Source organism: Dipodomys spectabilis, unplaced genomic scaffold, assembly GCF_019054845.1.
Source record: "Dipodomys spectabilis isolate Male_0828 unplaced genomic scaffold, ASM1905484v1 ptg000436l, whole genome shotgun sequence".
In the NCBI taxonomy this organism is placed as follows: domain Eukaryota; kingdom Metazoa; phylum Chordata; class Mammalia; order Rodentia; family Heteromyidae; genus Dipodomys; species Dipodomys spectabilis.
Window position 1 is genome coordinate 6,918,998 of NW_024871113.1, and position 16,203 is coordinate 6,935,200.

General features: G+C 34.2%; 1 protein-coding gene across 1 annotated transcript in view; it reads left to right on the top strand.

Annotated features, from left to right (window-relative positions):
- Nucleotides 1-16,203, top strand: part of Glrb (glycine receptor beta) — a 92,477-nt gene that overhangs the window by 745 nt on the left and 75,529 nt on the right. Inside the window, exon 2 of the mRNA XM_042668420.1 lies at nt 908-1,055. Within this exon, the coding sequence (XP_042524354.1) occupies nt 934-1,055 (122 nt within the window). The 5' untranslated portion in view covers nt 908-933. The remainder of the gene's footprint in view (nt 1-907; nt 1,056-16,203) is intronic.

Sequence of the window (16,203 nt, forward strand, 5' to 3'; positions counted from 1 at the left end):
GAAGGATGCGACAGGTCTTAATGGTCTGAATAAGGCAGAGGGAAACAATTTCAGCTTTGGAAATTAAGAATGACAAAGGAGTTGAATTTTCCAGTGTTATTAGATGCTTCAAGACTAGCTGCTGTTCTTGTTTTTGATGCATCAGACTCTGGCAAGAATGTAATTCTCTTTTGAGCATAAACCATTTTTTTATCAACGTGTAGCTAAGAAGATTATTTGGAAGAGTGTGACCATACTTGCCATTTGGTTTCCTGTAATAGCGTTTGGAATTTCTAGAGAAATCTTTTTGATGATAAATGTTATCACATGACTAGGAAAGCCAAGACACTAACTTAATGGAATATTTATGTGTCTTTTGGGTTAAAAAGTTGCTTGAAAATTTAATGTGTATAAATAAAAACACAATAGATTTAGAGTGTGAAACTTTGATACTGAAATTTTAGCTTTGTCAGTTAATACAAAGAATTAAATGAATGTACCGTTTTTGCATAGATAATTCAAAGAGATATTTTGAAGAAAACAAAAATTAATTCAACTGTACTAGTCAGGCACAACCATTTTAGCATGAGGTATCTCTGTCAAATTCAATATCGATTTATAATTTATAACCCTAGAGTCAAAAATTTTATCCATTAGGCCTCACTGCAGCCTTGTTTTCTGTTTATCATATTAAAGTGACTTTTAAAGTTGTATTTTAAAAGACTTCACTACTAAAATTTAAAAGACTTTATGTGGATAGTTTATATATCTATATCTATCTCTTTAAACATACTACATGTGAATATATAGTGATGTAGAACCATGTAAAATTGAGTTGCTCTATGGTTACTAATGTTTCTTTTTACAGTGACTCATATATTTATCATTTGCTTGATAACTGCAAATATTTTCATGTTCTCTCTTGCAGATTGATCTCCAATTTCACTTTTCAAGATGAAGCTTTTATTGACAATCACCTTTTTTATTTTAATTTCTTTGTGGGTTGAAGAAGCATATTCTAAAGAGAAGTCTTCAAAGAAAGGGAAAGGGAAAAAGAAGCAGTATCTGTGCCCTTCGTATGTTCTTCATGTCTTATATCCTTATAGAGAGAATGTTACAGCATTTTTGTTATAAAAGCAAGATCACTTATTAAAACACACATTCACAGAACTTTTCACACCTAATTATATGCTTATTTATTCCACATGTAGAAAATGACAGCTTGGAAAGAGGTTGAGAATGTGATAGTTGTTTTCTTGTGCTAAAGATAATGTCTTATAAAGTTTTGTTTATGCTCTGGGTTTATATAATTTTCTACACAATTTATAAAATCAGGAAATAGTCACTTTGTTTTCTTATGCTAAATATATAACTTTAATAGACCATTGAGGTTCCATATTTTCAGCAAATAACAGCTCAAAAAAGTAATCCAAAAATGAATGTGCATTTAAAAAGTCATGAAACTACGATATGAATGTTTATTTAGTTTATATTTTACATGATAGAAGAAAATTTATTTTTATGTAAAATTCCTACTTCAATATTTATTGTAAAAGACTTATATTAGGAAATTAGCATATGTCTGAAAAAGTATGTCAACAAAACTAAACCCAGGTATATTGCCTCCAAAAGATAAATTTTAGCATCTGATTTTAATAGGAAGAGTTAACATTACTGGCTAATAATAGCATATAAAGTTCAGTAGAGCAGTTGAATAGTATATCCTTAAATAACATTGATAAAATATAATGTGCTGGAAGAACTAATACAATATATACAGAGATCTGTAATAAAAAAAAATTCTGCTACAGGTTATTTTTCAATGAAGAGTTCTGAAATACTGATTACTAACATTATATTCTAGCCCCATCATTTCTTAATCTTACAGATGCTCTGTAAAAAACATAAAACTTTATTTTATGAAGTTTATTATATGAGACAAGGATACTGGAATTGGCATTTTGTAATTGATACTTGAATGGATGCGAGAAACTGAGTTGTGGAGACTCTAACATTAACTAAGGCCCAGAAAAAGCATCCTGACTATATCTCTCACAGTAATATTTACTCAGCCAGACTCCTGTATGTTTTACAAGATAGTCTTCAATTACAGATGGCCGTATGGCCAGTTGGGTATCAACTGGGGGCCTATAGTCACATCATTTGTAGTTTCATCAACACCTGACTGCCAGATTTTATGACATAAACAGAACATTTGCACTGGAGAGAACGAGACATTTTTAGACCTTGTTCTTCAAGGGGAAATTTTTTTCCCAAGTTTTAGATATTGCCTATTTTAACCTTTTATTGGATAAGGATGAACATGTTGACATATTATGACAGATTTCATGTAATCATGGTGGTTTTCTGTGGGATCAAACTGTCTTGGGTAAGTCAGGTGTCCCTATATGAGGAAACAGGGCTTGTTCTCTCACCCATACCAAAGCCCCCACCAAAAGTCATAATGTTGCCTGCACTCCTGGCTCCTGATGGTAATCTTAGCTACACAGGGGGTTGAATTCCGAGGACAGCAGTTTGAAGCCAGCCTGGACTGGAAAGTCCATGATACTCTTATCTCCAATTAGTCACCCAAAAGGCAGATTTAGCCATGTAGCTGTACCTGAGTTCAAAGCCCTGAGTTCAAGGCTAGTAGTGGCATGCGCAAAAAAGTCAATTGATATGAAGACTACAACAGCAAGTCTAATTACTACTATATATCTTACATGAGCATCTTAGAGAATGTTCTATATCTTTTCCACAACTATGCTTTTAAGTTGCCTCACTGAAGTGTAGGTATGATGTATATAGGTCATTGAGACAGAGTTTAAAAGTTGTATTTTGTAGGTAGAGAATGAAAAAACAGAATATACTAATCATGAAGTGGAAGAGGTGACTGTACTCATGTTATAATACTTTAGATGGATTGGTAATTATTGAAATTTTATCTCTGAAACTTTCTACCATAGTCTTAAAACTAATGTTTTATATTTATTAAATGTTGAACAATAGTTACAGTGGTGATGCAGCCATCAATCTGGCTGATTAAAAAGTAGACGTACCATGGAGAAACAGTGTTGTATGTTTTGTTTCATCTCTTTAGTTAAGAAATCTCATTGGGCCTAGTGGTATACTCTTGTAATCCCAACGATTGGGAAACAAAGGCAGTCGAGTGAGAACATGATGAGAACCCATCTCAAAATGCTGGGTGATGGTGCTCATGCCTGTAATCCTAGCTACTTAAGAGGCAGAGATCTGAGGATCATAGTTTGAAGCCAGCCTGGGCAGGGAAGTTGTGAGACTCTTATCTCCAATAAACTACTCAGAATAAGCTGGAAGTGGGGCTGGAGCTCAAATGGTAAAACACTAGCGTTGACCAAAAGAAGCTCAGGGACAGCACCCAAGCCCTCAGTTCAAGCCTGAGGACAGGTTAAAAAAAAAAGAAAGAAAAGAAAAGAGAAAAAAAGAACAAAAGCAAAAAGGAAGAAAAGCAATCTGACTGAATTATCACTGATTTGTGAACTGTAGAGAATTAGGTTTTCCTTGGTTACCATTGGCTTTATCATAGCAAGTTTCTGTAGACACTCTGGTTAAGAATCTCAACTATAATAATGAGCTGTGCAAGATTATGCAAGTTGCTTGTTCTTTAGAAAATAATCTAGTTGCACATTTTGTGTACATTAATTAGCTATTAAGCATCTTGAATAAGGGAAGTATTTGACATTACAAAACCTAGAAGTTATGTACAGATTATGATAATACATGATATTTTGATGCATTTAAACGTTTTTGAGTATCCTGGATGAATGGAATACATAAATAAATATATATATATAGTTGATGTGTTGCCAATAAGACAAGATCTTCCTGTTTTATAGTTATTACAGTAGTTTTTTCCCCAAAGTTGATAAGTACTTGAATGTTCTTGCTTTAAATTCAGAGAAATGCATTGTTTTCATTCCTTCATATTATAGGATATAATTTGGATATTGAGTTCAAGTTAAATAAGTATTTTCTTGGCCTTTTCCTTTTTCTTTTTTAACCCACATTGTTTTGAAATACTAAAAATTACAACGTGATGCTAAGATTCCTTATTATTTAGTTATATATAACCAAAGCAACCATTTGAGAATCTCAAAGTATGTTGAATTTGGCAATGATATTAAGACCTTGGTCTTAGTTCCAACTTTTTATTCTGCCTGAGTGATGTTATGCAGATTCATGACTGTGAATGCCACCATTCACTGTTAACTCCAAGTCTGTGTCCAGCTCAGACCTCTCTAGAAAGCACCATGCCCTCCATCCCACCTATCCCATCATGACCTTAGACTCACCTCAAAATCATACAGTCTGAACTCAGGACTCCTTCCCACCATTCCCCAACTATTCGCCTTTGCCTTTTCCAGTGAAGGACACACTACCGTCTTTGCTATCCAAAACAAATCCAGAGGATAGCACTAGATCTTCTCTTTCTACCTTAGCTTCTCAATTTCAGCTATCATAAAACTTATCAATTCAAGATGTTTACCATTTATGGTTCCTTTTCATTCTTGTGTGAATGTTGCTGTAATTATTTATCTCTATCCTCTTACATGCATTCTGTTTTTGTTCCCTTCTTCTTGTCTTCCTCATGATTCTAGAGTCTATTTCCTACTCTTTAAATCTAATCAGGTCATTTCGATATTGCGAAACCTTTAAGAGACTCCATATCTTTTTGTGAAAGAGTCCAATTTCTTGGCATCACACATTGTCTCTTTAAAAAATATGTGTATTATCTGTAAGTGTTTGTACAAAGGATTTGCCATTCACTAAAGAGTTTATGTACAGAGTACATTTTGGTCAATGTTACTCCTTTCATCATTCTTAAGCATACCTTCCAACCTACCTTTTCCCTTTGTAGGATATGTGATGAACGCTTTTTTACACGTAGTCTCTTGAGCTGGCCTCCCTAGGAGAATCTTCTTCATCCTGGCTCCAGATCCTATTACATTGCATGAGTGAATCATGTCTCATCTATGCTTGAACTTTCTCATCTCTGCAAGTGTTCATTTCTTTACTTAAAATATCACTACTTTCCTTCTTCCTTAGTTAACTCCTGCCTCAGTGGTGTGCGCAAATTTATAGCTATAGCTATAGTTCTCATTTATTCACCACTGTTTCCTTGGGGCCATGCTCTATCACTGAGTTACTCCCTTAGCCTTCTTTTCTTATTTTGGTTGTCTAAATTAGGTAGTCACATTCTGAACCACCACAATTCTCAACTTGCCTTTCAGGTTCATAATACTTTATAGTACTCATGAGTTTTAATTGTATGTTTTTTCCCCCTTAAATTGTAAACTCTTGGGAACTGTCTTATTTCACTCAATGACCAGAGAACAAGAGAGTTGCACAAAATATCTGTTATCAGAGCCTAAGCATAAGCATCTTTGTCTATCTCTTATTGCATCACTAATATCTGGATTTTCTCTAGTCATTTAAAGACAATCCATATATCCCTGTGAAGAATGCTTAGAAATGTGGCATCAAATCAAGAAAATGAGAGGAATAGTTTCATTTTGGATTATGGTTTCTGTTTGACTTTCAGTCTTACCATTTTCAGTTTTTATCAATCACTAAAAAAAAAAACCACAAAGAGGAAATGAAACATTCAGTCAAGCTGAGGGCACATTGTTTTGAGACCTGTAGTGAGTCATATCCTAAAGGAGGAAAGTGATGTCCAGGTCTGATAACACCGAGGTAACAATTACAGATTGCTTTAGAAATCACTATTTTGACTACAGTTTGGGTGAAAACAGGTTGGCAGAAAATATTTGGAAAAATATTAGATAATATAATGATGACATAAAAGCATATGTGTGTATAGTCTTCAAAAAAGGAATTATTTTTATTTTACTAATTCATTCTTAAGTATATAACTTTGATCCATAGAATTACTTAAGGTTCTAGTTAATATTTTCAGGAGAGAGAAATAATAGAAGCAATTAAGTCATGTCATAGTAGGTAGAGCTGAAGGAGCTCAGATAATTAAAAGTGTTTTCAAATGTTTAAAAGAACTGTGATGTGCATGAGAAAGTACATAACATCTTGGCAACAACAGCTTATACCAAGACTAATGAGTAGAAGCTGTGGGGAGTGATGTGTTTGGCTCCAAATTAAGAAGAACTTTCTAATAGAGTTTTGCAGAGATATAATTGTCTGGAGAAGGACGTGGGAAGTTTCTGTTAGTAAAGGCATTCATGTATGTGAGATAATTATTTGGCGGGCTTATTTCCAAGAAAGTTTGAACATTAGATAGGTAGTTAGACCCAATGTTGATATGTACAGTAATTTCAATTTGTGAAATATTTTATTATTCTATGATTTTAACATAGTGAATTTGATTATAGCCTGTGATTATCTAATAGAAAAATGACACAGAGAAAATCTTCTTGGCTCCAATTTATCTTGATACATTTCTTTAAATAGATCTGCTCTGCCTTTATATTTGGTACATTGACTTGGAAAGCTCTAGACTATAAAACAAATATGTCTCAGTCACCACTAATAAGGGATTAAGAACCATGATAACAGAATTACTTTGAAATTTCATGAATTATCACATTCTTAAAATGATGACTTTCAAAAAAAGAAACAGAGAAAACCCTTTCTCTTTTCTGACCAAAACCTATTGGAAAATGTATGCCGAACCTCCTAATTAATGATTGCAGGGTGATAAACAGAAATGTTCTAATCAATGCCTATCACAGTTTGTAGGAAGGCATAGCAGTTAAGATTTGTATTTGTTGTCTGTATTATACTACAAATTAGAACAAAAATATCTGATTAAATAACAGTAATGAAAACACAACAAAATTATCTCAACAATAATATATTGTTTTAACCGAACATTGTTTGACATTTCATTCATAGCAGATGTGACACTTTCCAGGCCAGACTATGTGATATCTGGCCACACACAGCCAACTTTGCCTTCCCTGAGCTTCAGAAGCTCCTTTTGTTAAGAACTATCTGAATTTCAGATGCCTGCTAGCTAAAGGTAAATGCATCTGTTTGCCTTTCTCCCAGTTTTGGCACATACCCTGTCTTAGCTCTGAGAAGCTTAATAATAATCCCTTATGTATAAAAGCTGTTGTTACTTATTTTGGTCTGTGGTCACACTAAATTAGCTTTCCTCCAAGCTATTGACACTCTAGCTTTAATGACCTAAATAGCTTAATGTTTATTCTAGTATGCATATTGGAAAAGATGTTGGTTATTTCTACTTGTTTGTTAATAAACCAAAAATATTGTGTGTGTGAATTTGATGAGTTTAAATACTCATTTTGAGAAGGTTTTGTCTCCTCACAGATACATCCATGCAATGCTAGCCTCTGTGCACCTCAGTTCAGAATGTGGTAAGAAGGATTAGATCGCTGGGAAAAATTACAGTCATTATGTGTTGCTAATTTGTTTTATTAGTTATTTTTACTGTTGTGATTCTTCTACATAATATTAACTCACAGACTAGATTGATTATAGTTTAGTTACAATTTCTTGCTTCCTTGTGGAAACCGTCTAGACAAAACAGACTGGCCAATGGAAGAAAAGTTGATTGGGAAAGGACTTGGGTAAATTATAAAATGGATACATTTGAAAATTGCCTGTATTATAATGGCTTTATAGCTAGGTGAAAACATTTTTAAGAATGTTCAGTTATTCATCTTTTACTACATATCGTTCAATTTCATGCAAATAGTGTACTATTATTTTGTGATTGCTTGAATTAATTGTCTTCCCTTTCTAAATAATACCCAACTTTTAAAAGTTGTCCTCCTCATTAGTACAGTTACTGAGGCATGAAACTTGAATAGAACCTGCCTTTCTTACTCTTAAAATGATCTCCAATATCATCATGTTCAAGTTTTTCTTGAGTGCATTTCCCCTAACCATCATTTTCAACATACCAATTACAATGTTTTCCTATTGGTTACAGCCATTCACCCCATACTTTTCTGCTCACTATTATCCACCTGAACATGCTGTTTTCATTTGCTTCATGTTCTTTGGCCTCATGTTTGATAGTTCACAGTATTTTTTAATTGCCCAATAAACCAGTATACACTGTTAACTTGATTTCCATGGATCTAATTTATTTTTATTTTGTGTGAAACTATTCTTGTAGAAAGACGGATTTGCCATTTTGATTAAAATTCTCTTGCAAATATTTATTTATGCTTGATATGACAACTTCTTATTTGGTGTATTCAAATTTTATCAGATCTTTAGGGTTTATCTTAAATATTACCTTCTTAAATATTAGACTTCTTAAATAATTTTAAGATTTAATTGGGGGTAAGAGTAATACAAATTGATATCCTGCTATAGAAGTTCAATACTTTGATATCTGGGACACTAAAAGAGATATAATGTTTAGAAAGAAAAAAAGATTGATATCATAGTGAATATTTTACTTGAAACGCTCAGCTAAATTCCCATTGATGTAGTTTGTAATAGTTAGAATTACATGGAAGTTTTTCAAAGAGCCCTGACTGGCATTTGCTTGATCATGCCTGTGTGTCACAAGTCTTTGAAGTGATTGATTGTACTGCAAGTGTTTTCTTTGAAGAATAGGAGACTAATCTAATATTTAAGGTGTTATTGTATAAAGTGAAGAAAATGCTATGTTTGCCTTCCTAAATTATAGAATTAATATTTAAGAGATTAAAAACAAAGACAAAAGAGTTGAAATTAAAATATACTATATAGTTGTCCAAATAGGATAATGGATTATTTTTGAAGATTCCTTGTCACCAGTTACTGAACAAGTATAGTGACACAATCCAAACTAAGTATCATTGAAACATTAAGTATATTTAAGTTTATTTTCAGGAGTCTATGATGAAAGCTAATGTTGAAGTCTTTCATATACCAGAATCTCTATTGTTCCTTCTTTATACTCTGACACATGTACAGACTTCATTCTTTTTTTTTATTATTCCCTTTAAATATTATACAAAAGGGTTGCCATTCAACAAAGAATTTTGTGAATACAGTGAGTCTTGGTCAGTACTACCCTCGCAAGCATTTTTACTGCCTCTCTCCCAATGCTATCTTCCTTCATTTTTCTTAATTTTGTAGGATATGCATTAAATTTTTTTACTGCACTGTCTACTTTTTCTTTTTTTCATTTATCTGTCCCCGTCCCCTTGACCCTACTCCACCCTGTTTTGGAACCTTTATACTCATGATTAATTCAGAGATTTGTTTGTCAGTATTTTCTGTTTACTAATTTAACCAGTATTTTATGGAAATTTATTCTCAGAATTCGTGAAGCAAATTACTCAAATTTATTCAGATACAGATAGCTCTTCTGAGAAATGATGTAAATGTGATATAATAATTCTAGGGCTCTGATTGGAATAACAGTGAATCACATTGAATTGCTATTAAAATATTCTGGATGACTTGAAACATCTGACCTTTATTAGTTCTTAAGTAAGGAAATAATAGTAGGAATCTATGATTAATGAAAGAGGCTTGAGATTCCAGACAATGATTCTTGAGAATGACAGAACAAGAAATGCTGACTTGTGAGGGAGGGGATGTATGCAATTCTGTGTGTTAGTATTTAACTTTTAGGGATACCATGAAAATGGCTGGCGAAGCAGTCTGAACATCTTACTGAAGCCCTTTCTGAGATCATCTTTAGTTTCCATTCTTACTTGTCTGGTTTCATTCTACAAATGTAGGTATTTTCAGCTAGAAAGACTACGTTTATTTATCTAGGACTTCCTTGTCCCCTACCAGCTCTGTTTCTTGTTTTCCATGCCATCCCAGCCCTTTTTTCTACTCATTTCAGTCTTCACATACCAAAGATTCAGTGTCTCTGTGTTTAGCCTTACCTAATTATTGCTTCCTTCCTCCGCTCCTGCCTTAGAAGGGAAGGATTGACCTTCCCCAGAAAGCGTGGGTCTCATCTCCTGCAGTTTCTCTGGAGCTCTCTCTTTTCTCAGCTAACCCCTCCCATAGTTAATTTTTGTCTCTTCTCTTTTTCAGTTCTATTTTCCCCCAAGGGCTTACAAACATTCTGGATAGCTCTTGCCTATGTGTGTGTGTGTGTGTGTGTGTGTGTGTGTGTGTGTAACACATATAATATATAATGCATAATTAAATATAGTTATTTCATTATCTTTGATTTTTCCTTATGTTGCTGTAATTCTTGAACTAAAATGGCTGTATTCTTGAGTTTCACTACTTTTTTTCTTGACTTAAATTATATATGACTGATTGTAACCAATGAGACTACACACCATTTAATCATTTTCCTATTAATATTGATACTTGTCACTGTTCCACTGTATGATACAGATTTTTATTCCTTTCAGATTACTGATGTTATCCTCAGTTCTCAATATGACTTAGTATGGACTACTTCTCACCATCTTCTACAGCATGAAACAATTCCCCATACATTAGCGTGCTGCCCCTCTCTTGCTTCTTTGACTCTAGTCATCCTGAGCTTTTTCTTCTGGTCAGCTGACTAAAACTGATTAGCCTACCTTACTGGACATGTCTTTTATTTAATTTTGTTCTGAAATATTGGGTTTTCTGGATATGATACTTTGGTTCTTTCAGTGATTCATAGAGTCTTTTTTCCTTCTACTGATTTCCATTCATCTTTACCTCTAGCTGCACCCACTTTTGTAGTTTCTAAGTAGTTATTTTCAATTCCCTACTGGATCTTAAAATTAGTGGCCATTAAATGTTAACACAAATAATAACTTATTTTTAATGAAATTAGCTACATTAAAAAATCAAATTAAGTTAATGAGAAGGGATTGCTTTACATTGCTATTGTTCAGCTTAATGGATGGCTTCATGGAAGACAATGAGATTCTCCCATCTGCTTCTGTATTATACTCATTGTGATATCATCTCTTTGGCTGAAAAAAATGTGAAGAAAACATGGCATCATAAAGACATATAACTGGAAAGGGAGAAAGTGCTTCAATAGTCTTTTCATAATTGTGAATATTCTCTAATGTTATGCCAAAAGTTAACGAGTGGTAGTTTCTTAAAAGATCGTTTCACCATGAAATCTGAAAGCAGATCAGTGAATGTTTTGTTCTCTGTCATTAAAATTCACTGCTCTATCTCAGACATTGAATGGACTCTTTTGTTCAAAAGAAATTTTATAACATCATGCATGAGACATTTGGAAAATATTGGTTTACTCATTTTTGCAAATCTTCCAAATGTTGACAGTTTTCATTATTTAACATCAAAAAGTCACCTCCATTTGATCTGATTTCTTATCTCATTGGAGAGAGTAAATATTGGAAAGTTCTCAGATTCATGATAGCTAATATTTTTTCTATGATTCTGATGTTTGAAAGGTCACAGGTTTTTCATTGGCAACAAATACTCAAGTCATTTTTCTTCAAGTTATGAGATTCTTTCACTTTGGCAAAAACAACTTTTCCCAAATATTCACATCTGAATGAGCATAGTTTTCTGTAGTCATCCATGAAAGTGATCAGGTGCAGCTAGTAAGCTAAGTAATCTCTCAGATGCTTTTTCCTTCTGAAGCAGTCATCAAAGTTGAGTGTATAGCAGAAGTGCTGTGTGGGTAATGAGTCTTATAAGGCAGCAGGTTAAAAGATGTTGATTTAACTAAATGAAGAAGCTGATTGCTCTTGAATTTTTCTTCGTGGGAATTCCCAAGGTCAAACGATCTTGTTTCTGTTTAAGCATGGATCATTTCATATGTTTGGGATCTTTCATATGTTTGGGATCCCTTATCTTCTCCAGATTTTCTCAGATTCACAGAGCTTCTCTAATAGTAGAATTTCTAATTATATGAGAGCGTATTTTCAAAACTATAAAAGTCCCACCAACTTGATCAGCTGTGTTTGTAATATCAGAGCTTCTTTGGAAAGAGTTTAAAAAATTATGCAGTTGAAACATATCCTTTGTGTTGCCCTTCTATTTCTTAAGCACATTTTAAAAGATAGACTATGAGGAGCAAACCCAAGTTACCTTATTATTTGCACACACCATTTGTGGCAGGCCTTTATAGGCAAGAGTGGTCTTCCAGTGAAACCCACTGAACTTTCAGGATGAGTCTGTACAACAGTCTGTATACTACCCTTCATGCAAGAAGAACTTAGGGTATACAAAGGGCCTATGCAATGTTCTTAAGATCACCATGTCAATCAGGAGCAGATGGGTGTTTAGAGTTTAGCTTTTTGATGATACTATCCATATCAGAGTCCATCCTGTTTATGTAGAAGGTTAGAAATTGTGAGAAGCAAGGTATACCTCTATAAATCTATAACTTGTTGGCAATCTGAAAGTTAAATGTAGTTCAGGTTCCCAGCTGAAAGTTCTTTTCTTCAGAAGTGGAGATTGAACTCAGCGTATTGTAATTTTTTATTTAAGCCACAGCCCAGTTATTTTTGCTTCATATTTGTTTGTCAGATAGAGCATCTTCTAACACTGACCAACTGATCTTAGAGTATAATCCTCCTATATCTGCCTACTGAGTAACTGAGATTACAAGCATGTACTACCTAGCTTCGCCAATGTTCATGCTACTTCTTTATGTTTATTGGAATTACATTCACCAACTGAAACAGATTTTTCATCTTTATTGTTATGTAGCATTTATTTACTTTTATCACCTTCAGGGAATGCATTATGTTTACAGTTTTTAGTGAAATTTAGTTTCTTCAAGTTATTTTTAAATACCAGAATGCTAGGTTCTTAGCATAGTCTTATAAGCTGTTTCTTCATAGATATATGTTCCACCACATAACAAACAGTCATTAGTTTGATTAGTAGTGTTCACTTTGGATGGTAGGCAACAATGGGAGTTTTGTGTGCAAGCACTCATTCTGAGCTGTTGCTGTGGGGAGTAAGCATATGATTTATTCCCTCTGCACACTGGGTGCATATATATAATGAGGAAGTGAGGCATAGCATGTCTTCAAGTAAGATTAGGTAAGAGGTGAGAGGAATCCAAGGATTTGGTTTGTTTGAGTCTGAAATATCTGTTAGCTGTCAATGAGGAAATGTCAATAAGCATTGAATATATAGCCAGAAATTCTGGGAAATGGTCTGGTGTCAGGCATAAACATAAAGGTTCTGTACATTGTGCAAATGTATGACATCACATTAAAAAAGCTAGGTGTAATGGCATCTATCTGTAATCCCAGCCAATTGGGATAAGAAACAGGAAGTTCCTGAATTTAAGGTCAGACTACAGAGAGTCTATTTAATAACAAAGTAAAAATAAAGTGGCTATTTAGGTGACAGAGTTCTTGCCTAGATGTTTGGGTTCCTGTTCCCCATTACTGCAAAAGAAAGTTGATTGGAAAGGGAGGGACTTAATTAGAAAAATAAAGGTATCTGAGAAATGATTGTACGTAGGTTGAAAGAAAGACAGAAAAAAAAACCCAGAAAAGCAGCTGGTGAAATAAGATCATAATTAATTGTGAGTTCTTTATTTTGCTCTCTAAGTTGATTAAAAAATAAAAAAACCTGGGCTGAGAAGGTGGCTCAGTGGTAGAACGCTTGCCTTGCATGCATGAAGCCCTGGGTTCGATTCCTCAGCACCAAAGTAAGCAGGAAAAAAAAGCCGGAAGTGGTGCTGTGGCTCAAGTGGTAGAGCGCTAGCCTTGAGCTGAAGAGCTGAGGGACAGCGCCCAGGCCCAGAGTTAAGGCCCCACAACCAGTCCCCCCCAAAAAAAACTTTTAAGATTTTGAATACCCCAACAGGAAAGGGTCAACACTATCAAGTACTATTATTAAAAGGGATGAGGCATGGTTGACCTTGATAAGACTTTATTTTATAAATAGTGATTACAAAACCTTAATAGTTTGAACAGAAGAGAACCAGGGGTGTAGTAGGTATTATGATTTTTATTTGAGAAAATTTGATGTAAGAAAATGTACTGGCTGTAGTTGGAGGAGCTGTAGGATCAAGAAAAGGGAAGATAATAAAGCATATTCATGACTTGATGAAAGTATTAAATGGGAGAGAGAGACATAGAGAGAGAGACAGAGGAGAGAGAGAGACAGAGGGGAGAGAGGAGAAAGAGAAGAGAAAAAAAGAGAAGAGAGAGATAAAAGAGAGAGAGGAGAGAGAGAAAGAGAGAACATTTATTATGTTGAGAAAAGGACAATTGCTGGAGTAATTCCACAATCTTAGATGAGTGGTAAATGTGAGTGGCATTTTGTCCCCTTTGTCAGTTAATCTACTAGGTTCACAAAGAAAGATAAAGGAAATCTATTAATCATTTTTCTTTCTTAAAAGCCTTATTAAGTTGATTAACATAACAAAAGATTCCTAATAATGGATTCATATGATATCACATCTACACTTTTTAACACTACATTTAAATAAGACACAGATTCAAAGCAGAATACAATGCTTCAGTAGTTGTCATAGTCTAGATCTACTGTTTAACCATCAGTACTCATCTCTATTCTATTTAAATCCTAGTCAGAAGAACAGATAAAGCCCACATAGTTTTAGCTCTACTGAACCCTCTTGCTGTGTGTTATCTAATAGTTCTCCACTGGTTCAAGAAATTGGTGCACAGGGCTTCAAGATGTTTTCTTTATTCTCTCAAACTACTTATTAAAAATGTGTGATATTTTAAGAAATATTAACATTAATAGGGACGTTAGTTGTCTTAAGATTTCCTACAGAAATTGGGAGAGAGTGAGGGAAGGGTGGAATTGTCCAAAAAGAATGTAACTGTAACTCCTCTGTACATCATCTTTATAATAACAATATTTTTCCTTACAGGAAGTCTAGTGTAGCAACACATGTATTTGATAGGCAGAGCTAGGAGGATTAAAAGTTCCTAGGCCCAAGGGCCTCATGTCTGTAACCCTAGTTACTCAGGAGGCTGAGATATGAGATCAGAGTTCAAAGTGAGCCTGGGCGTGAAAATACTTGAGATTCTTGTCTCCAATTAACCATTTAAAAGCCAGAAATGGAGCTGTGGCTCAAGTGGTAGAGGGCTAGCCTTGAACAAAAAAGCTAAGGGACAGCACCCAGGCCCTCAATTCAAGCCCCAAGAACAGTACATGCACATGCATGCATACTCTCTCTCTCTCTCTCTCTCTCTCTCTCTCTCTCACACACACACACACACACACACACACACACACACACACACACACGTGTGTTCCCTACGCTATACAATGAGATTCTCAAGAATTTTTTTAAAAGGCTTTCTTATCTTCTCCTTTGTTTCCCCACCATCCCTTCCCTCCCCACCTCTCCATCTACTCCCTTCCCAGCTTCCAAAGTTATATAGTTTGTTTTCAACATAGTGTCTTGTACATCTCATTGTTACAATGGGTCAAGCTATATTCTTATTTGGGCATTTTGTTATTTCCTTTCCCCTTCCCAAATTAGAAAAATGTATCAGAATCAAATACAGTGAAAACAGGGGTTATACCATGGGGGGAAGATCATTCAAAAGAAAAAAAAAGAATCATATAGTGCATTGTAAGTACGTTAAAAACAATAGCAAGAAGGAAAAAATAACACAGAACAACAACAACAAAAAAAACACTTGTGTCCCTGTCTTGGGGTTCATTTCACTTAACACCATCTTATATGGTCATATGTACATAGCTTTTGACCTTTTCTGCTTGTTCTAGACGTGTACTAGTTATTGCAAATAAGAGAAACCATGGGAGCTATGTTTCTTTGGGCCTGGTTTACTTCACTTAATATAATTTTTTCCAAGTCTTTCCATTTCTTAACAAATGGGACGATGTCATTCTTTCTGATGAAGGCATAGAATTTATATATATATACACACACACACACACACACACACACACACACACACACACACATACATCACATTTTCTTGATCTATTCATCTACTGATGGGCATCTGGTTGGTTCCATATTTTAGCTATGGTAAATAATGCTGTGATAAACATAGTTGTGCTGGTAGTAAAAAGGCTTTCTTATGGATAGCAGATAGAATACTACAATGACCTTGCAGGAAAAGTAATAGAATTTCTAAAATGTAAATTACTGCTTTTTATGTTACTCTAAACTCATCATATATTTTAATTTAAAAATATTAATTTACATATATACATATTATATATGATATGTATATATAAATGGTGATGTGTGATTCATGTTTATAAGTGTTAACATATGGTGACAGTTAACATTTCCATTTCCTAAACATTTTTACAATTTCTTTA